This window comes from Pteropus alecto, unplaced genomic scaffold (assembly GCF_000325575.1).
Source record: "Pteropus alecto unplaced genomic scaffold, ASM32557v1 scaffold80, whole genome shotgun sequence".
NCBI classification, from domain to species: Eukaryota; Metazoa; Chordata; class Mammalia; order Chiroptera; family Pteropodidae; genus Pteropus; species Pteropus alecto.
The window spans coordinates 4,123,340-4,145,841 of NW_006430460.1; the positions used below are offsets into that span (position 1 = coordinate 4,123,340).

A 22,502-nucleotide genomic window follows, 5' to 3' on the forward strand; every position below is an offset into this window, starting at 1 on the left:
CTGGGTTGGCCGTCTGGTGGTGTCTATGGGCAGGGTGCTGCTGGTGTGCTTCAGAGTCTCCACCCCGGTATTCCCGTATTCCTTCAGGACAGTTCTTACACAGGATTTACCTCACTGCCTGCTTCCCCATAAGGGCATGAACCACATCTCACTTATCCTGACAGCCCCTGTACCAAACAGTACGCATTCAGTAAATGTTTGCTGAATGTATTACTGAATCAGTGGTTTCCAGATTATTTTCTTGGAGAGCCTGAAGTTTCATTAGCCGTGTCTACAGCCTACTTTGCTGGGTGGGGCTAGGGACCGCCGATCATTGAAGAGGTACAGAGCTTGGTGTCCTCTCTCACCACTTCAAACAAGGACACTTTTATAAATCAGGGTTAAAAACAAGGTTCTGCTTGAAGAATGGGATCTTCTGCTTTCATAGTTTTAAATTATTGGTGTAGGCCAGTGGCTTTGAAACAGTTTTTGACCGGACCCTTGGTAAGTAATTTGTTTTACATCATTTACTAAAACAAGTTTCATGACACAGTCCTTGCGCCTATTATGTACAATGCCCGTTGATATTTTTTCTATCCTGTTTTTCTTAAATAAAGCTCATGATCCTTGTTTAAAATTAATCCTGTTAATCCAGTTAATTCTAAATTGATTTCAGCTAACCTCAGTTTTAAGAACATTAGTCTTGGTGCAGTAGGTTTTGGTCTCAACGAGAACTGAGTTCAGATTCTTATTTGAGTCTCCTGCCTGTGTGATCTCAGGTCTTCTATTTTCCCATCTGTAAAACAGAGACTGCTTTTCGGGGCTGTCGTGATGGTAATGCTTATGAAGGAATTGGTACAGTGCCTGATATACAGTTAAAAATAGATTATCTGTGCTCTGTAGTCTGTTCACATTTGTACACAAAAAATTAACTATGTTCTGCAAGTTCTAGAGTTTTTCTCACTATCAGAGCATTTAAGATGAAAAAATATAAAAACAATTTTACCTGTTAGAAATTGAAATTGTTTTAGTAAATCCAAAAATGGATTTGGATTTAGTAAATCCAAAAAAGAATGTGGATATCAATTCAATTTGTTGAAAATGCCATAAATAATTAAAAGTGACTGCAAACTAATGAAAAAATCATAAATGCTTAGAATCGTTTTAGCATCCGTGAAGCACTAATAAGACTTTTCAGAGGATCTTTATGTTCGTTTGTCATTCAGATGGGAAAATTAGTTTAGAATTGAAGAATTTAGTAACTTAATGCCTTTTTTGGAAGAAATCAAGTGCTTAGCCTTATATAACACTAGGGGAACTTTAAAATTTTTGGAAAAAATTTAAGAAAACCACCCACGTATATATGTGTGTGTATGTATTACTGAATCAGTGGTTTCCAGATTATTTTCTTGGAGAGCCTGAAGTTTCATTAGCCGTGTCTACAGCCTACTTTGCTGGGTGGGGCTAGGGACCGCCGATCATTGAAGAGGTATACATATACACACACACATACACATACATACACTAAACAAAATAACCTTTTTCTGCTTTACATTATAGGTGTGTTGAAGTTGTGAAAGCTTCTCAATATGTAGAGCTAGCAAATGACCTGGAAATAAACAAAGCAATTACATACTTGAGACAGAAGGACTTTAACCAAGTAAGTTTTAAAAAATCAGGTGAAATTTTATATGTTAATTGGTCAAAGCAATAACGTTTGTGAAACTCTTCTCTAGAATAATGTTATCTCCGATTATTCTGAAATTGAGTAATTTCTACCTTTACATAATTTCCATTACTATAGTATTACTTTGAATTTTGACTTGTTCGTCCTGTTTCTTTAAAAATGTAAATGCTTTCCATGTTAATCCTGGTTAGTTGCTAAATTTTGTGCAGAGGTCAGCTTCCTCCTGGACGTTTCCAGGCTATTCTCCGAAGCTCTAAGAGTTTTCAGAGTCGGGTACTGTGTGCAGAAGGAAGGCCAGGAGCCACTCGGCAGCCTCCGCTCCCACCCACCGTTTTCCCCAGGGCGGCTTTCCTCTTGCCTCTTTTACCCACTTGGTTTGCTTATTGAAGGTCCATTGAAGACCAGTCACAGTTTCAGAGCCCTCTAGATGTCTCGCTGCTACCTTGGGTGGAGGTGGACCAGGTGAGACACAGTCATGATAACAGCAAAAGAATAGGCAGCTCTGTAAGGGGATGGGGGTAGACAAAAGAGAATGAACAGGATGAAACTTGATATCTTGTTTGTCATACCAGCAGTTAGTGTCAGATGTGCCGGCAGCTAGAAGCCTCAGCAACTCTGAGTAGAGACCGAGAGCAAGGGCCAGGGAAAGCCATGATCCCTTGCCCGCGCCCTGCCCCAGCCTGCATTTCCCGCCTTTCGCCCTGCCGAAGGGCCTTCCACTCATCTCTGAGACTGTAGAGATGACGGGCACCCTCCTAGAGGAGGCGGGAGATGGCCCGGGCTCAGCAGGGCTGCCCAGCGTTGGTGTCACGGTCACATGGCAGATGCGGTGCACTCCAGGGGCTGGTTCCAACGTGTGCACGGGTTAGTGCGCTCAGAGTCGTTCTAGCACCTGTGAAGCTCCGAAAAGGCTTTTCAGAGGACCATGAGGTCTATTCTGTCATTCGGTCATCACATCCTTTGTCGTGAAAAGTGCCGCCGGGTAGCTCTCTGGTGCCGCTGTCATGTTTTTCCAGTGGGGGCGACGTGAGACAGCTTGGTCCTCGGTACCCCGCATTGGTCATCTGTGGACAGTCGCTCGTGTTCATGTGCGAGAAGCGCCGTTGCAGGCGGAAGGCGGGGAAGGCACGTTGGCCAGGTCTCTCCTGAGACTTTATTTTTAATCGGTCTTTTTAGGGAGATGCAACAATGTATCACCATAGTTCATGTTTTAAAACTGTGTCCATTAAGGAAGAAACTCTAATTCTCTCATATTAAAACTCACTTTTTAACCCAGATTTTATTGCTGGCCGCTTTCCTAGCTATCATCATTCAAATGGTCTCTCCTTCGACTTGCATTTTCAAGTTTAATGACAATTAGTTTACTTAAGTTTTAAAATGTAGTTTCCACTTTCATTTTAACATTGTTGCTTTTGCGTTGTTTCTTTTGTTTGTATATTGTAAGTGTGATGAGGTGGGTGTAGCACAATCTTAGTGTGAAAGGAACATGATTAGGTTAAAAAGGGCTGGCTGATGTAATTCACAATGATCATTTGATGAAGACTATTTACAATTCAAAGTAAAAGAGAAAATGTGTGTCTTCTTGCATAAGGACATGATTCTGAAGGTAACTCTTGATACTTTTTTGAGAAAAGATGCTAAATCTCAGAGCAGGATTCTGTGCGATGACCGGGCGGTCGTGCAATTGCCCTCACACTAGAGAAAGAAGTCCCCTAAAAGCCGAGGCGGGCGGAGTGGAGCACGCAGAGTAGAGCACGGAAGGCCAGTGACAAGTTGGAGGCAGACTCAGTGGCACCCGAGGCAGCAGCTAGATGGCATCAGAGAGGAAAGAAAAACAAAACAAATACATATGCATTTTCCTGTTTTTGAAAACAGCAACAACCCAGGCCAACAATGTTTATTTTGATTATTTGTTTTGCCATTTACAACTAAATTTAATTTTATTAAGTGGACTTTTATCAGTTTTAGTTATAAATCAAACAAATATTACAGATGCATTCATTGAACTTGCAAAGAACAGTTATAAAAACAACCTGTTTCAAAGCCAGAAATACCTGAGAATGTTCCTATTATTAGAATAGTTATGTAGCCTTTTTAGAATAGTTTATAGTTTGGAAAATAAATTACAAATATGTTTTTATTTAGTCAGATGTTTTTAAATGGATATTTTAAGTTCAGAATACTTTGGGTATTTCTTTTAGGTAATACCTTTGGATTGCATTGCTTTTATGTATTGTTTGAATTTATAGTGACCATTTTGGGGAGAATAATTCGGTCTTAAATGTAGTCTTAACATACTGTTACTAATAAGCCACAAATTAGCAAATATCAGAATTTTAAATTCCAACACATTCTTTCACTCTAGCGTGAATAGCTGTTTCTAAAAGGACTTCTATAGATCGTTGTAGCCTTCAGCTTTTTAAAATACCATTCTTGTTTGTTAGCTCTCTGGGCGGCCAGCCAGAACACAGAGCAGCTCTGTTTCCCTCACTTCACTTCAGAGGGGCTAATGGACCGTGCTGCGTTAGCACCTACATGTGTGACACCATCCAAGAGTAAAGGCCTAGGCAACCCACTCCTCACTCAAAGTGAAACCAACTTTTCCAAGCGGGAGTGGGAGCCACAGGGTGAGCGGGAGAAGAGCTGTCACCTCAGCCGCTCTATAGAGCACCCTCTCGAGAATGCAAGTGAGGAACAGACTCTCAAAAGCGAGATGTGATGTTGGGGTTCTCCCCTGCCAGAGTCTACTTCGTGGATTATAAACTGCCGGCCCAGACACTCCCAACAGTTGTCTTTAGTCGAACTCTGCGACAGAGTGATTATAACTCATATCGTAACCAAAGTTTGTGGAATCTAGCACTTTAAAGTCTTCCCTTAAAAGAAATTGAGCCCGTGTGTTTAATGCGCTTCCTCTGAGGTCAGACACATGCATGGTGCACGGTCAGTTCAGCTCTTGTCAGTGTTTCTGGGAGTGGCCGATGGCCACTGTCAGAGCTGGAGCCTGGTTGTCGCTTGGACACGTGCTATCTGGGAGCAGTGGGCACCCCAAGGCTGAGCACCTTTACCTGTATCGTAAAGGTAGGCAGGGAGGAAGGGGCCTGGCGTCCTGCTCTGCTCCTTTCTTGCCAGTGACTCCCAGCCTGAGCCCGCACGCATCCTTCGCACAGGCCTCTGACCGTCCCGGGGGACAGCCTGTGTGCTGGGGATCGTCCAGCCCTCCAGTGGTGAGAAACGTCTTTGGTTTCTCACGGCTTGAAAATGCGACTGGGTTTGGATCTACTTCAGATCGTTTTTGTAATTCTCCCGCAATTATTCTTCGTCATCACTTCTGGAAAATTCCCAGCCCCTGGCCCTTCCTCGCTCTGGGACGCCAGTGTGTTTACGAGACCCCCGGCCTATGCTCCCATCTGTCTCTCTGTTCTTCGGCCCGCCTTCGCTCTGGGTCCTTGACCTTCAAACCCTGGTTGCCTTGGTGGCTCTCCAGTACCTTCAGAAAATATCCTTCGTGTTTCGTCTGCCTTTTCTCATTGTTCTCGGTGGGAGAATGGCCTTCTATAGGCCAGTCTGAGAGCCAGAAGCGGAAATTCTAGAATTATTTTGTAAAGAGCAAAGCAGATCATGTCTTTTAGGTAAAAGCTCAGGGCCCCGCCCGTTCTGCAAGGTGAACGCAAAGCTGCCCCGAGCCCTGCAGGCCCCACAGGCCCCACACTCACTCCTCCCGCCAGTGGCCTCCCACCCGCCCTGCAGCCCGTCTGCTCTTCACTTCACTTATTGTATTTTTAGTGTCATTTTATCCTTTTTAAAGATTTATTAATTCTCAAATGAAGTTCTCATCATCTGTTTTCTTAACATTAATCCACCTGTCCGTGCCCTGGGCTGGCCTTACCCCCGGGCCCTGAGCTTGCCCTGAGCACTGTCGTGTCCCCGCGGCAGTGTCAACTGTCACACACTTACTTCATTTCTAGGCTGTCGAGACCTTAAAAATGTTTGAGAAAAAGGACACTAGAGTGAAAAGCGCAGCTGCGACCAACCTCTCGTTCCTGTATTACTTGGTAAGTTTTGTTTTTTTTTTTTTACAACTAACAGTTGCCTATGTGGTATTTTTACGTTGCTAAATTCCTGCCTGAGGAGTGGCTCCGCAGGGGACTGTTGCGGATCATCAGCAGGAGGGCGTGCGTGTGGGTCCAGGCATGACAAGTTCGGGGCCACAGGGCGAGTTTGTGAGAGTGAGAGGACTATCTCAGAAGGAGAGGACCGGGGCATGGTGGTGGGAAGCATCCCATCACAGAATCGCAGAGGGTAGAACCGGGAGACGAGCTAGAGATGCATCGCAGCTCCACAAGTAATAAAGTGACATCATAGGAGACATGACTTGCGTGAGGTCACGGTGTCGTCTGTAACAGGCTTAGGTTGAACATGTGTGGGTGCTGATCATGGGGTGTACCAGAAGGCTGGAAGCTCCCTAAAAGAGAACTTTCTTCATTTGGAGCAGAGGAGGCGGGCGGGTGGACTAGGAGGGAGGAGGGAAGGGAGGAGGAGGGAGGGAAGGGAGGAGGAGGAGGTGGTGGGCGAACCAGGAAGCAGCCTCCCCAGACGTCACGTGTGCTGGCACCTTGGTCTGGTATTTGGTTTCAGCTGCCCGCACTGAACACCAAGGCCGTAGGTATCTCCGAGGTGAGGTCACAGCACAGCAATGGGAACATTGGCCACGCAAACAGGAAGGAGGCAAGAGTAAGGGTCAGGCCAGGGAGACGGGAGAGGAGCTTCAGCACGATGTCCCTGAGCGAAGGGGGTGTGTGCTGCTGAGACCCGAGGTGGCCCAGGAGAAGGGAGACGCTGGGAGCTAGGTGCCATCACCACAAGGCTTCTTAGCGCTGGAGGATGCGGGACCTGGGCTGGCAGCTCAGCGCACCCCCTGGGGCGAGGGGCTAGGTCTTTGTGCCCGGCACAGCCGTCGTTGGAGGTGGCCTGCTCTCCCGGGAGGGGGACTTTGGGCAAGGTGCCGCCTCTTTTTAGCCCCTCACCCCAGGGTCATTCACAGAGAAGGCTGACAGCAGGGGCTGGTGGCCAGCAGCACGCCCAGCGGCTCTGAAAGATGGGGTGAGGCAGTCTCCACGGCAGCCACTGCGTTCGAATGGAGAAGGTCGTTAGTGAATTTTGTGGAAGTGATTCAGCAGCCAGACCTTTACCAAGTTTGACGCGTGCGCGGGAGGAGACCAGGAACGCCTCTGGGGAGGGAGAGTGGTCGGGCGTAGTCCGCTGGAGCAGAACCACCCACCAGGCGTCTCGCCAGTGCTTTCCGGGGTGGGGTGGCGTTGAGGCAGTGACCCGATGCCCAGGCGGAGGCGGGCGCTGTACAGCCCCCGCAGGTCAGCTTCCCTTCGCTCTGCAGTGAGTCCCCCATCACTGTGCTGGCTGTGTCCTCCCCGAGGGCCGCTCGCCTGCATGGTCCTTCTGCAGGCCTGACCCGCGGCGCCCCGACTGCTGCTGTCACCTGTGGCTTGGCCGAGGCTGTGTGGCCCAGATGCTGCCCTCGTGTCTGGCACTCAGTGGAGCTGTCGGCGGGCCTCCCCCAGGACAGGGGCCCCGCCAGGCAAGGAGGCCCTGTGTGTGGCCACCTCTCGGGCTCCTGTGCGCATTTAACTTGTTATTTGTTGGGCAAACGAACATAAGAGAACTGTCCATGGGTGTGAAGACGGGGGTGTGGTCCACTGGGCCATTGTCTAAATGCCGGTCACTGCCTGTGTTCGGGCTCAGGTTACCCACATCCTCGCCACATGCAGAATGTTCGTGGCCCTCCCGAGCCTCCCATAGGCTCGTCAGTAGGGTCAGAGGCCAGCACTCCCATAAGGTCTGGGCAGCGACGGGCTTTCTCAGACGTGGGCCCACTTGACCGAAGACCCAGGACCAAAGCACAGGTTGTCCGCCCCGTGCACCCCGCCCCTGTGCTGAGATAAGGCTAGGGTCGTCGCGATAGATCCTCCCCCTTAGAGGGAAGTGGGGGGAGGCAGCTAGCTCTCACTGGTCCTCAGCAGTTCTGAGACCCAGCTGAGCACATGTGGTCAGTGCCCCCAAGTGTAGGAAAAGGGGGTTCCTTGATGGGGGCCACCCCTGATCCCTGGGGGCGGTCCCTAATCCTTTGGTCTCTGTGGCTCTTGGCTCTGCCTTCTGAGAGCACTTCCTTTTACAGAAAAAAAAAACAAACTTGTGTTTGCACCTGTTTCTGCCTAGAAAAAAAGGGGGCCCATTTTGGACTGTGTTTCTGATCCAGGCTAGCAACACTTCTGTTCGTACAGCTCCCCTAAAAACTCAGCACATTTTCCATCAACCTTGCTGAGGTGCCCTTCATGCCCCCAAAGCCACATCCGTAGTTCTCTGCAAGGCAGACCCCTTTCTACATAGATCGACGTGCAGGGCTGCCGTGGACAGAGCCCCAAAGGCACTTGGAAGCTTTTCCGGACCTGAGAAAGAAGGTCTGCTCTGCTGGGCATGACCTCAGACCTTCTGAGATGGGTGAGACCTCACGGCCACGCCCTCGACTTGACCCCTACCCTGCAGCCATTTCTCACTCTGAGAAGCTTTTCCCACCAAGAGAAACTGGAGACATGAAATGCCACCGAACAGTTTTTAAAGGGTCAGTTTTAAAGGGTCAGTTTTCCGACACGTGAATCACATGTCAGTGTTTTAGAAGTTCCGTCATCAGCAGTCACCGAGCGTTACGGGAGGGGGGTGTAGGGTTAGGCCATCCGCAGTGGTGGAGGAGCCGAGAGGTGAAGGTACACAGGGGGTTTGGGGATCCAAGCAAGGTCACCTGTCAGCAAGCAGCTGGTCAGCTGCCCCTCGAGGCGGGGCTTCCCGGAGCAGTGGCCTCCTCCGTCTGGCTCGCTGTGGTGGGCAGGACACGCCGTCGGGAGGGCTTGCTGGTGTGGAGTGGGAGTGAGTGCTCAGGCGGGGACTCGGCCTTCTGCTGGCCAGGAAAGACCTGCGGAGACGGAGGCCGCTGCCGCATGTCTGATCCCATGTGTCCTAGAAGGTCCCTCCGGCCAGCTCTGGACAGGAGCCACCCAGGGTCGGGACTGTAGGGAATGTGGCTCCTGGCGCAGCCAAGAGACGTGGCATGGACGGCCACACCTCTGAGGCTTGAGAGGCCCCGGTTCGCGGAACGGTGGCCAGGCCCTGAGCGAGCACTTGGCAGCGGGACGGAGCGGGGACAACCGACCGCTACAAGTGCAATACCCTGGGCGGTGACACAGCCAGCGTGACTGCGGCGACGGGCAGATGCCTCACGCCACGTCAGTGCTGGAGATGCGTGGAGCGCGGTGTGCAGGGAGTAGGGACACGGAGTGGGACCCCTGCACGTGAACGTTAGGTCGCTCCAACTGCGGGACTGGAGAAGTCACCCGTAAGACACCGGGGGAGTCGAAAGCGCTTGATGGGTACACACCTTGTAGTAAACCCATCAGGACCACGATATGTAAGATGTTTTTTTCTGTTTTTCACATCCGTAATCTCAGAAAGTCTGTTTATCGTGTCTGTCATCTGAGAACAGTCAGAAAAAACATTTGATGAACTTCAGATAATTAGTCCGTGTTTCATACTTTACTTAGGAAAACGACTTTGCACAGGCCAGCAGCTACGCAGATCTGGCGGTGAACTCGGACAGGTACAACCCGTCGGCTCTCACGAACAAAGGGAACACGGTGTTTGCGGACGGCGACTACGAGAAGGCGGCGGAGTTCTACAGGGAGGCGCTGAGGAACGACTCCTCGTGCACCGAGGCCCTGTACAACATTGGTAAGTGGGGTGCTGGCGTCCCGGAGTGCGGCCTGCAACAGGCTGCAGAGCAGACTCTGGGACTGTGCTCACGTCTCACGGCGTTAATGGTCCCGAAGCTGCGCGCCTGGCAGATGGGCGCGGGAGCCGCCCTAGTGCCTCCGGGGCACTTCCAGTCTGTCCCCACCTGTGAGAGACTGGCCGGCCCACTCTCCAGGCTCCCGCTGGTGCTGGACGTGGCAGTTCACCTTTTGCCAAACTGATAGGTGGGGAAAAAGTCTCGTTTTCTTCCTCTTTAATCATGAACAATTTCAAACATAGAAATCTATACAGAAAAAATAAATACCACGTACCTACTACCTACGTTTAACATGTTCTAACATTTTGTCATATTGGCTTCAGATTGTTTTCGAAAGACAAAATGTCACAAGACCCGAAGGCTCACGACCCCCTCCCTTCCCTGCCTGTCACAGGTCGCCTGAGATGGCCTGTGCGGCGGCCGCGTTGCAGACACAGCTCGATGCAGCGCGGTGTCTCAGGCCGGTTCTCTCCTCCTGCACTTCGCTTGTGCTTGCTCTGTTCTCTCTCACGTTATGACTGTCCCTTGTTGTCCGAGGACACTGGCTGTGTCCTCACATTCAGGAGCATGCAACTGAGTGGAGCTCTGAGGCATCGGTGAGGCTGAGGGCGGGCACCCTGCACAGGGCCATCTGGTCTGTCCACTTGGAGAGCTGCCCATCAGGCAGGCGACCGCTCCTCCCGGGGAAGCCACCACTCTCCTGGCAGTTGGACAAAGGAAGCCCTAGCTGGGCTGGGAGGAGGGGGTGCGGGGTGGGGGGTCGGTGACTGTGGGCGCCGTCGCGGAGGGCCTCCCTGAGGAGGTGCCGTTTGCAGCCGTAGCGGGAGGCAGAGCGGCACGGCCATCTGAGTGTCCGGGAGAAGGGTGTGACTGGCAGGGCGGTGGGGGGACAGTGAGGGCCTTCCTGTGGGAGGTGGCCTGCCCGGGTGCAGCCTGGCCCTCTCTACACGTCTTACGTGCGCGTCCTTCTCCTTTGCTTGACTTTGAACTATGATTTCTTTTGTCAAACAGAATTTTTCTATTTTTTATATAGTCAAATTTGGCTTCTTGAAAATTTGTGGCTTCATATGTTTATTGCTTTACAAAGCCCTTCCCCACCTCATGGTTTTCCTATATTTTTTCAGTTTTACAGCTTTGTTTTTTCTATTTAGTTTTAAAATAAATTTCTAATTTATTCAGAATAGGAAAAAATAAAAAATAGGAATCTACATTGTTTTTTTCATGCATGGTCAATTGTCCTGGCAACATTTACTACTAGTCCCTTAGTCCTCATTGATTTTATTTAAAATATATATTTTTTTTAATTATTAGGGTGACATTAACAAAATAAGTTTCAAGTGTATCATTCAACAGAAACTCGTATATACATTGCATTCTGTGTTCACCACCCAGACTTAGATGTCCTTCAGTCACCAAATATTTGACCCCCTCCCCCGTCTCCCTCTACCCCTCCCCCTGCCCTCTGCCCTCCACTAATCCTCTGTCCGGGTCCACGAGTCTCCGTTTATCTGTCCTGTTTGTTGCTTTCAGTTTTACACCCCACATGTGAGTGCTGTCATATGTTTCTCAATGTTATCTGTCTGACTTATTTTGCTTAGCATGATTATCTCAAGATCTGTCCATCATTGAATTTAAATGTCTGTTAACTAAATTCTATAACTGAGTCAATCTCTGAAGTGTTTATTCTGTTGTATTAATCCGTCTATCTCTCTCCCCCACCACACTCAAAGATCACAAAAGCTTTATGTTTACAGAACGTTTCGGCGTCTGCCAAATGTTACTGGAACATTCCTGCCCCACCTTGCTCTTCTTTTAAGAAATTCCGTTCATCTTTGTTTTGTCTTCCGGATGAATATATGTGTATTTAAAGGATCATTCTGTTACCTTGTGAAAATTGCTTATGCCTTTTTTTCCCTTTTCTTCTTTCTCAGGCCTCACCTATAAGAAGCTCAACCGGCTCGACGAGGCTTTGGACTGTTTCCTGAAGCTGCACGCGATCCTGAGGAACAGTGCACAGGTCCTGCACCAGATCGCCAGCATGTACCTTTCGGGGCGTGGGGCCGGCGTCGCTCACTCAGCTGGTGATTCAGGACAGTCACTAGACAAGCTTAACCCGCGAGGTAGTGGACGAGGCTAATGTTGGAAAACCTACCTATCAGGCCAGTTAATATGTGATGAAAACATTAGCGTGATCCTGTTTTCAGAGATCATTCACATTGTAAGAGGAATTATTTAAAGGCTAAAACTATTTATTACTTTTTGGAAATAATTAGTGAAGTAATTGAGTATGACGTGTTGACTACACATCAGCTATTCATTGAACGTAAATTAGATGCTTTAGAGTGTATTAACTGAGTGTGGCAGAGTATTTTTGAAGTGATTGCTAATCAAGAGGGAAATATTGCTCATTACTGGTTAGCACTACTGACCGAGTGTGGGTAGCTGATCTGATTTATCGTAGCTGCCGTCGCGGCTCAGAGTGTAACTCCCCTCACGTCTGGGGTCGAGTGGTAGTTTACGTGCGCTCGCCCATGCCTTCTGTCCCCTCGGTCGTCACTCGTGGACCATCTTTTGTCTAGGACTCTGGGGACCGCTGAAACATAAAACATTGTTCTCACGTCAGTTTCTTCTGCAAGTCTTAGCTTCCTTTCGTTTGTGTGTTTTCCTCTGCCCTTGGTTGGAAGAGCAGAAGCTGTGAATGGTTTTAATACTTTGACAGTATTTGAAAAACACTTTAATTTCCCTCCTTATTTTAAAATAATCTTTGATAGTACTGGGAAGGATAAAATTATGTAGGTTTTAAGTTATTATCTTAGTAAAAATTTTATGTAAATGTGTTTAGACAAAAGGGTATTATGAGGTGTGCCGCTATTTTTAAGTACTATCTGCGGGTAGATAAAAGTTTTCTATAAAAACGTTGAGTTTTGGAGCAGATGGCTTCGTAGCCATCCCTTGCAGTCCTTCGTCCTGCCCATGTAACTTCTCTGAAGCTGCCGGTATCACGGCCTGGCAGTGCTCAGTTTGTGATCAGCGTGGATCCAGTCGAGTAATTGTTATAGTTGAGGGTGTTTGGTATATTTCCTTATTTTTTCACTTTTCTTATGACATCACATTTTTCGTCGTTAAGAACAGAAGACTTTTTCAGTAAAACTTTGGATTGGGATGTTTTTATTTCAGTGAGACATCTATAAAAATGCATAGTAAGTACGGGTGTGAACAGTTCTCTGAGTGTGTGCGAGGACCTGCTAGCCACACCAGCTATGGATGAAGAACTCCTGTGTGGGGTTCACAAACTAATTAGGGGAACTCCTAGGAAAATGTGTGGAAGTATTCCCCAAACGTGTTGAGCGTGTTAAGAGAGGTGGGATAATTGAATACAATGTTCGGGCATTTTTATTAAGGACAAATTTTGGACAGTGCTTTGAACAAAATGGCAAACGGCTAATTCTGCCAGGCATCTGAGAGTTGACCTTAGGTGGTAAGGAAGTAAAAGAAAAGCCCGGCATACGTTCGGGACAGACGAGTGTCACTCACGGCACTCATCGTCACCCCCGAGGAAACCCGCAGTGTGTCGTGTGGGATAGCATGTTACGTGGGGTAAGGAGCTCAGAAAACCCGTGTTGTCCTTAACTGACATTGTCCAAGATATGAGTTAATGGAGGATCCCAACCAGGCTACCGAGTGGCTAATGCAGCTGATCAGCGTTGTCCCCACCGACTCCAGAGCTCTGTGCAAGCTGGGCGAGCTGTATGACGGGGAGGGCGACAAGTCCCAGGCCTTCCAGCACTACTATGAGGTGGGCGTGCCCTGGCTTCCCTCTGCATGTGGCCTCGGGTGCTGTGGAAAGGGCGCAGGCCTCTTCATTGATAAGGTTTAGAAATGCTCATTAGCTTTTAAATTAATAATGACTTAAAATAAAGCATCTGTGGAATATAAAGTAAATTGATTAGTTTTTAAAAATTAAAAAGTACAGATTCATTTTTCTCTTGAAGCATGATTTGCATCCTTTTTTATGCTATTGCATATTTAATTTGACTCAGTTATGTATCTGTACATCAAAAAGATATTTACAGGAGTTGAAAAATGTGTCAGATATTAAGCTTTCTGAATCTTGTATAGTTTAAAAATCTTGTAAAGTGCTTGTGACAGCTCATACTTTTTTATTAAGAAATTTCACATTGGATAAATTAATCCATTCAGTAGGCGAAGCGTTCAGGAAGTAAGTTGTACCTTGCCGTGACATTGTGCTGCCATGTCCTGTGTTTCCAGTCGTACAGGTATTTCCCTTCCAACATCGGAGTCATCGAGTGGCTTGGAGCCTATTACATTGACACCCAGTTTTGTGAGAAAGCCATTCAGTACTTTGAAAGAGCTTCTCTTATACAGTAAGTAACGGTTGTGACTTTTTGTTTAATGAAACGTCTTCTGTTAGGATTTGATTTTAATGTAGATAATTAGAATTGGATAGACACATTAAGTTTGCGAGCAAATATTAATGACCATTTAGTCATTATTTCTATTTTCTTATGTTATCTTTCATTTTACTTGGTCATTATTGTGACATACTTTTTATGTAAAAGTTTTAAAAATACCTGCTTTAAGGAATTTTTCCTTATGTATTTAATTCACATCTCAGCGAATAAATATTATTTCTTTATCAATCAGAAAATGACTGTCTCAGTCCTGGACAAAGTTTCGTTTCTGAAATAAGTTTCAATTTATAATTGATATATATTGTATATTAAAAATTAAACTGTTAAAGGGGTCTTTAATACATATCAGTATGTTTCATACGTGTGTAATTCAAAAATAATTGGAATATATCATTCTGCTTTGTATTTGGCCAAATTTAATTTTAACGTTAACTGTGACTTTGAGCCGTTCGAATGTAAAGGAAGCCCAATAACTTGAATGATCTGTGGAATTTGTAGTAGGCGATTTTTGTGACACTGGCTTCACATAAGCACTTTGAGAGTGAGCACACTGTTTCAGTTTCCCGCACGCGTGAGACCGAAGCTGCGGGGGTAGCACACGGCGGCACTCGCCTCGCACTTGGAGCGGTGCCAGCCCTAGCGTCAGCTCAGGTGAGACCCTTCCTCCTGTGAGGCGCCCTCCGCCTTCGTTCCCAACTCGACTCCTGCTTGTGAGGTCACGCGTTGACCTTGTCTAGTTCCTGCCCTCTCCCACCTCAGTCCAGCCTCACAGGCCCCGGCCGGCCCACCTTCACTGACCTTTACCTGCTCTGCAGCTTGGCCACCTGGACCTGGTCCTGATTGCCCCTGCAGTGACATCTCCCGCGGGACGTCCTGCCGTCTGAATGGGCCGCAGCCTCGGACCTCCTTTCCCTGGGGCTTCCTCCCGGCTTTGGCCGCTCGCCCTCTGCAGCTGTTCTGTGGGCCACAGCCCTGCTCTCCTCACCGGCACCCTCGGGGCTTTTTTCCCTCTTGCTTTGCTGCCCCCATTCTGCTCCTCCCCCCGCCAGCTTTCCTGGGTAACCCAGCCCCTCGCCCCACTCCTGCACACACCCCGGGAAGCGCCATGAGACATGGATGGTATGAGCATGTGACCGAGGCCACAGCTGTCTGTCCTGTGAACGCCGCCCTCAGTCCAACGCTCTACGAGCAACTCCCCTGGCGTTCCTGCTTTATGCTCAGTCCCCAGAAAGCTGACGGAAGCTTCTGGGAACTCCCCACGCTTCCCCTTCCCCGCTTCCCTGTGAGCGGGCTTTCACTGGCCCCCGGCTGGCCGCCTCCTCCCTGGGGCACGGAGACACTGAAGGTGCGTTGGTGACCTCTCGTCTTCCGAGCACTCACTCTCTGGACGGCACTCTTAATCCTCACTTTCTCTTTCTTTATATCGATGCCGTCTTCATCTGTCACGTCTGTTGTACCTGTAGAATAGAAACGGAGGCTTTCGGAGGCGATGGAGGGTGCTGGTTGTGTCCGGCCTGGTGAGGCTATTCCGAGACAGACTATGTGAGGCTGCGCCTCATGAAACACGCACCTGAAGATGGTTAGGGTGGCAGACTCTTGTTGGGTCTGTTTTAATCATAATTTTCTGCTCGCGGTGAAGCGGGGGTGGCGGAGGGAGGACTGGAAGGGGGCGTGGGGGGCCGGCAACGTCCCGTTTCGCGAACTGTGGTTACCTGGGCGTTCCCTCTGTGAGAAAGCGTGGAGCTGCGGAGCTGTTCGTGTCCTTTTCCACGTGTTACGCTTCACACTAGGAGATTTAGCGGTTAAAGGAACAAGATGATGAGTAACGCGAGGCGGTGCTGCCCCCGGGGGACCATTTGGGAACACAGGCGTGGGGCATTTTATGGTCGTGATGACAGGGATGCACGTGGCATCAGGTGGCAGCCGCCAGGATGGCAAACATTTGCTCCTGTGTAGAGGACTTGCACGTGAATGGTGTCGCCCCAAATGCCAGTCGCACCTTCCACCAAACACCCTGGAACATGTTCGTGGTGTGGTTTTGTCACTGAGATGTCATCTGCAAAGTCTAACATCCTTTCTCTGGGCCAGTGGGTGCACTCAGGGGTGAGTGTCAGCCTGGCTGCTGTCCCGGTGCCTGGGAGGGCCGGGGCTGAGGGCAGCCTTCCAGAAGCGACCCCTCTCTCCATCCTCCAGCCTCACCCCACGCCCCACACCGCCGGAGACCCCAGCCACAGCCTCCCTGAATGGCCTCTGCAGTGAGGCTGCCGCTGGGTCCGGTTTCCTGCCTGCCTGCCTCCGTGGCACCATGTCCTCCCAGTCCTGCTGCCCCAGCCAGGGCATTTCTGGGGCTCCCAGGGGCTTTGCCGGACGAAAACTCACAACCCTGACCTGGAAGGAGACAATCGAGATGCACACTCTGACATGCAAAGGAGGGGGGCTCGAGTGACGGCCACCCAGGCTGGGCCAGGCGCCCTGCCAGGCCCTGGGTGTACGGCGTCTGCGCCGCCCCCGGGGACCTTGTGTTCGGTGCAGTGTCAGAGACCTAAGATACTCCAGAGTAGCGGGCGGCGCTGGGGGGACGGGGGTCGGGTGAGACGAGGCTCACGGCGGGTGCGAGGTGCGCAGCAGCCTCCGCGGGGACTGTGCCCTGTCTGCGTGTGTGGTAGCAGGGACTGCTGAGCAGGGCGCACGGGTACACGCTGGAGGTGGACCGGATTAGGATCTGGGATCATTGTGCAGTTGGAGGGGAGGTGATGAGGTTTGGGAGGAAAATAATACGGTTAGATGTGTGTTTTACGTAGATCAAAGCGGTGGCTGTGTAGCTGTTGGGTCTGAGGTTGGGGGACTTGCCCAGCCGGCAGGGCTGTGGTTTAAACTCAGAGCTCCCTGAGCCCACAGCTGGTGGGTCTGGCACCAGCTCAAGTAAGAACCAGGACTCGTCTGTCTCTGAGGCCATCGAGTAAATAGAAGGCAGATTCTAAAAAGAAGTAAGAGGAACATTAAATTACTCCCTACTATTTTATTTCTTCAAATATTATTTTTCTTAGATATTTTTAATAGTGGTATTTAGAAATCCTGGTTTATGGTTATTTATTTTAGAAAATAAATTTATATTTTAAGGAGAGAAAGGGATGAATAGGATTCTTTTTTACTCTTTCTTTAGTTGAAGCCTAACTGTTCCAATATAAGATCAAAAATTGGGTGCTGAATTGTCAAGCCTTAGATGCTGAGCCTAAGTGTAATCTCGGGAAGGCACTGTTGGGTACCGAGTCTGATACGATTGTGGCAAAGGTCATGGTGATGTTTAAAACAGAGTGCGGTGGTCTTTAAGCACACAGCTTAAGTGATTTTCATAAAAATATATAAATAAAGGCACGAACTAGATTGAAGGATTCTTAAATCTCTTAATATAAATATGACAGGTGGTAATAGTGGAAGTTGTATATATGCCATTTTCAGTAACAAAGATGATCTAATCAAAGGCAAAAAAGTAATTGAAAGATAGGAAGATCTATAACTATGAAACGACTGTCGCAGGTCGGCGTTTTTCATCTCTAATTCACGTCGTTTATTTCTTTTGTAGGCCCACGCAAGTGAAGTGGCAGCTGATGGTGGCTAGCTGTTTTAGGAGAAGTGGTAAACGCTTTCATTTTATTCATTTCTCATACATTTGCTTCTTTCTGTCTTTTAGGTAATTATGCATAATTGTGTTCCAATTGCGTATTTGTTTTTTAAAACATTAACTTTTGATAACAATACATATTTGAATCATTACGTGAAAAATAGTAATTACTACAGACAGAAAAACCTTATGCTTAAAAAGTGGATCTTAGTCATGTATTCTAACACCACTGTTAGAAATGGATTTATTATTTCTCAGAGTTTACATGTAATCATTCAGTAAACAGGTCAGCCACAGAAAAGTAGGCATTCTGTACACATCAGTTTATTTTTCCAATCTCTGTCACCTCATTCTACATGTCCTCGTGTGCTCTGCCCCATCAGTGAAACTGTCTCCAAATGCAGAGCCTGAGGGGGGACCAGGGCTGGGACACCTGGGGCTGTGTCTTTATACCTTGTTTGTGTTTCCAGCAGCTGCAGTCATGATGTCCATCCTGCAGGGCAGCTACATTAGTGGCTTTGAGCTAGGGGAAGTGAAGGTATCAGGGTGTCAGAGACCCAGTGGGGAGGTAAATGCTGGCAGGTAAACACGTCACTCCTTGTAGAGTGTCAGACAGTCCCGGAAAAGCAAGTCTCAGTCCCAGGAAGCAACTGCACGGGCGCTCATGTGTGTACTGTCCCAACCTTTCCGATCATGGGAGGGGGGCGTCTTCAGTGTGACTGGCGTCCTGTCGGGTGACACACCACGCAGCTCTGCTGTGCACGCTCCATCCCCTCACCTGAGTTCCGCACCGCCCCTGCCCATGTCAGCGCCAGTCAGTCACACGTGAAGTGCGCGCGTGCGAGGGGTCCGTGTAGTTTTGAGATGAGCCTTTTAGAGTCCTTGGAGGTCGGTGGGGGAGTAGGGAAGCCGAGTCAGCACTGAACCTGGGGCAGCCAGGCGCTTCCCCTGCTGTTCCCTCCCCTCCCAGCCGCCCTCATGGGAGCCCAGAGGCGCCTGGCTGCGGGCGGGCTTTTACCAAGGGCCACTGACCCCGAATTCTTTACAAAACAAAGTATTTTCTATAAACATTTTAATCTTTCAAAATGAAAACTGTAAAAGTCATTTTTCAACTTTTCTAGGTGAATGACATTGAAATTATCATTGACTATCACTTAAATTATTTTAAATTCGTCAGTCGTTCACCCAAATAATCTTAATTTTTAGGAAATTGAGTGGATCTTAATTTTTTTTCCACTAACATATTTAAGAAGTGGAGCTAAGTTTTAACGATTACCTATTCTGCTCTAATCCTTTTCAAATTTGTTTTATCTTTACATTCTCTTCCAGAAATTATACAGAGAACTGTTATGTATGCTTGCGGCAAACACAAATGTCTTCCTGCCAAATCAATAAAATGATGACAGTGTATGGGATTAAAATTAATGCTTTGTTGAATCCTACTGATACTAGTGTGGTTTCCTCTTTTTTATTTGTAGGTAACTACCAAAAAGCATTAGATACTTATAAAGACATTCACAGAAAATTTCCAGAAAATGCCGAATGTAAGTGAGATTACATTTTGTACTTTGAGAGTATAAGTTCTCACATTTTATGTCCTAATGTGTAATAGTCACATTTGTTACAGTGATTGTGTACATAGACTCCAACCTATAATTTGTGGTATATGTGTTTAAATATGAGTTTATAGGATCAGAGAATCTTGAGTATACAAGTACACGTTTTTGGAATTTACTTGTTGATGAATTTAAATACGCCACTGAATTCCTTTCAGTAGTAAACAGGGCTCTCTATTCCCCGTCTTGTGCAGTGGATTGGAGGCAATGTGAAGTAGTAATGGGGGTGTTACAGCCGGTCACGTGCCCCCTAAGCCCACCGAACTCTGTTTGGCCCTGAATAGCCTTGCAGCTAAAGGAAAGTGACAAAATACGGTTTGTTGTGTAACCTTTACTATTCATGAGGAAATGAAAAGCAGTCCTTGGGAAGAAGAAACATTTTTTCAACTTTTAATTCATCCTTGTTGAAACACAGAGATGGTAGAGAAGGTCACTGAAAGAGTCGCAGCTACTTGCTTTAAAACATCCCTACAGCAAATAAAGTAACGTGTTTGAAAAGACTCCTTTTAATTTTGTCCTTCAGTGTCAATGTTCACAAAACAGAACATTGCTTTTCCTGAGCCAGGTCCCCCGGTGGCCCGGCGCCCGGGCTGGAGGTGCAGCATGCTCCTTCGTTAGGACTTCTGGCCCTGGTTTCTTCCACGCTCTCTCAGCAGCAGAGGGCTCAGAGCTCTGGCCAAACGGCACTGGCCACTCGGGAAGCAGGCTCCTTGGGGACCCATCAAACCTCATAAAATGCAGATGCCTGGCCCTGCCTGCAGAGGTTCCCGCTGAGGTTCACAGTGGGCCCAGATATCTAATTTTTCCTATTTCTTTTTTAAAAGCTTTTTATCTGATTCTTAATCTGGGTCACATTAGGGCACTGGTGCTTTAGAGATTAAAAAAGAGATAGCAATGACATCTTTTTGTGAAAATTGAGCAACCCAGAAATCAGCCAACCTCAGGCTGGATGGCTCTGGGCTCAGGGGGGCCGTCCTGGGCATTGTGGGACGTTTTAGCCAAGTCGGGCCCCTTCCCACTGGAGGGCAGCAGCATTCCCCGGCCCCCTCGCCCTCACCATGAGAACCAGAACCATCCCCAGGCGTTGCCGGACATCCCGGGGGCTGGATCACGGCCTGTCCTGTCGTGAACACTGCAGTAGCCAGAGGGACTGTCGCCAAGCAAGGCCAGATTTCCTTCTTCACAGAGAGGTTAGTTTCGCTCTGCAGATGGAACGGGCATCTACTTGTGCCGCCGGGAATGTCCAAGACGACTGGCCTGGATGAGTTCCAAACAAAGTCATTGGCAGCCCACCTCACCTGCAGTCTTAGGGAAGTATTTGCGCCCGTGGAATGTCCTGTTTTGGGCAGAGTAGTTTTCTGGTGAGCCCGACAGGATAACTTAGTCTTAAAATGTATTCTTCATTTATCAAAAATTGACTTGTTTCAGAAGCCTTCTAGCAAAAACAGTGATTTTTATTTTACGTGAAATGTTCCTGAACTACTCTTTCTAAAGATGGGGAAATGAGAGAAATGGTTAACTGTGTATTGTTGTGAATGATTGATTATACATAGGCAATTTATATGCCAATGTGTGACATTTTAAGTTACTTCAGTACTGTTACCTTGCAGTACATCAGTGGTCATGAACGGGTCATTTCCTGACAAATTCCTGTGCAGCGACCGCTGTGTTGGTACACGGCGCTGTGTCAGCACTGTGGCTGCAGCGGAAAACGAAACGTGAAAATCCTCATTCGACCCACAACACACAAACAGCCCGCGTCAGAGGGGAAGATCCTGGGGGGCCCCCGGCCACAGGTTGTGGGGTGTTGCCTGCGGGCCGGGCGGTGACGCTGCCCCTGGGAACCCCTCTCAGGGGAGCTGTCCTCCCAGGACGGGTACAAGCTGCAGGTATTTTTCAAGAGAGAACAGACACCATTGTGAGCATCGTCCCTATTTGTGTCCCGAGGGACCAAGGTCGTTGATTTGTCGTACGTTGGGCGCTGTGCACAAACACTGTTCTGATGTGTTTTTCACATTTAGGTCTGCGCTTCTTGGTTCGTCTCTGCACTGATATTGGATTGAAGGAAGTTCAAGAATATGCAACAAAACTCAAGAGATTGGAAAAAATGAAGGAGATAAGGGAACAGGTATCTCACATGGGCCGAAAGCTACTGTCTGTCAATTTTCAAAACATCAGCCTCCTGTAGCTCAGCTGAGTGGCGTCTGGGCTTCTGCCAGACAAGTGACGTTGAATGTTTTCCTGCTCTAGCATGAAAGGAAAAGGACTAACTAAAATCCTAGTTTTAGGACAAAATTCTGTCAGCAGCGAGTTTCCCGTGGGGGCAAGTGTGGTGGGTTCAGTGTAGTCTGTAATCGTTTGCCTGGATGGTACTCACAGGCAAATGATTCGGCTTCCTCCCGCGTTTGAGCCCAGACAATTTACAAGTTTAGCATGATGTTTGAGTGTCTGCCTTTCATAGAAAATATATTCTTTTAGCTTAGACTTTTTCAGGAATTTAATTATCTTGGGTGATTAAATCTAAATTCCATATTTGCTTTCAAAATGTGGTTATCTTGTTTTTCATTTGAAGATGTGATCTAATTTTTTATTGTCTAACATATTAGCTGTAAAAGAATAATGAGTATGACATAGATTTTTTTACCTTATAATTCCATAAAATATTAAAGCGGTATTGAAATGCCATGCTAGGGTACATAGTTAAAACTTGCTGTGAAGACCAATTTAATACCATGTACCAATTGCTAATTAAATTATCTAACCTGTGTGAAAGCTTCATAAAATGTAACCTGGTTGAGATGAAAGGTCAAATTACCATAGTTATCATAATCGCTATTGAATTTGTTTCATTAAGAAGAATCACAAAGTCTATCAGTCTTTGGACTCAAAAGTCGTTGTATAAAGTTACCTCGTATAGAATCATAGATTCTTGTGGAAAGCATGAAATTCTTAGGACTTCATAAGTTTAGGCATCGGTAGTTGAAGTTCACTGAACAGCGTGCGGGTAGCGCATTCCCCACAGCAGAAGCGGGGTGCGCGCCGCCGTCTCTGGGCTGCAGACGGGCAGCCGCGCTGACCGCCCAGGCAGTGAGGCGCACCCTCCGCTCCCCGGGGCTTCCTCGCAGTCAGTTCACGGGGACCTGGACCCAGGCTCCCCAGCAATTCCTGGGACGTCAACCCGAGTGAGAGAAGCCAGGGTACCCCCTTAACGGAGATTCAGCGTGCCTTGCACGCCACTGTCCTGGCTGGCCCACCGCCATCCTGTCCTCTCTGGATGTCACAAGCCTCGGCCTGACATCGGGTCCTGCCCTTC

General features: G+C 48.0%; 1 protein-coding gene across 3 annotated transcripts in view; it reads left to right on the top strand.

Moving 5' to 3' along the window:
• The window catches only part of IFT88 (intraflagellar transport 88), a 64,949-nt gene that overhangs the window by 29,353 nt on the left and 13,094 nt on the right, over positions 1-22,502 (top strand). For all 3 annotated transcript variants that reach the window (XM_015590362.2, XM_015590367.2, XM_025046960.1), the window contains 9 exons: positions 1,540-1,639; positions 5,632-5,718; positions 9,274-9,460; positions 11,450-11,558; positions 13,164-13,314; positions 13,788-13,903; positions 17,535-17,587; positions 19,052-19,117; positions 21,211-21,317. In XM_015590362.2, the coding sequence (XP_015445848.1) occupies positions 1,540-1,639; positions 5,632-5,718; positions 9,274-9,460; positions 11,450-11,558; positions 13,164-13,314; positions 13,788-13,903; positions 17,535-17,587; positions 19,052-19,117; positions 21,211-21,317 (976 nt within the window). The remainder of the gene's footprint in view (positions 1-1,539; positions 1,640-5,631; positions 5,719-9,273; positions 9,461-11,449; positions 11,559-13,163; positions 13,315-13,787; positions 13,904-17,534; positions 17,588-19,051; positions 19,118-21,210; positions 21,318-22,502) is intronic.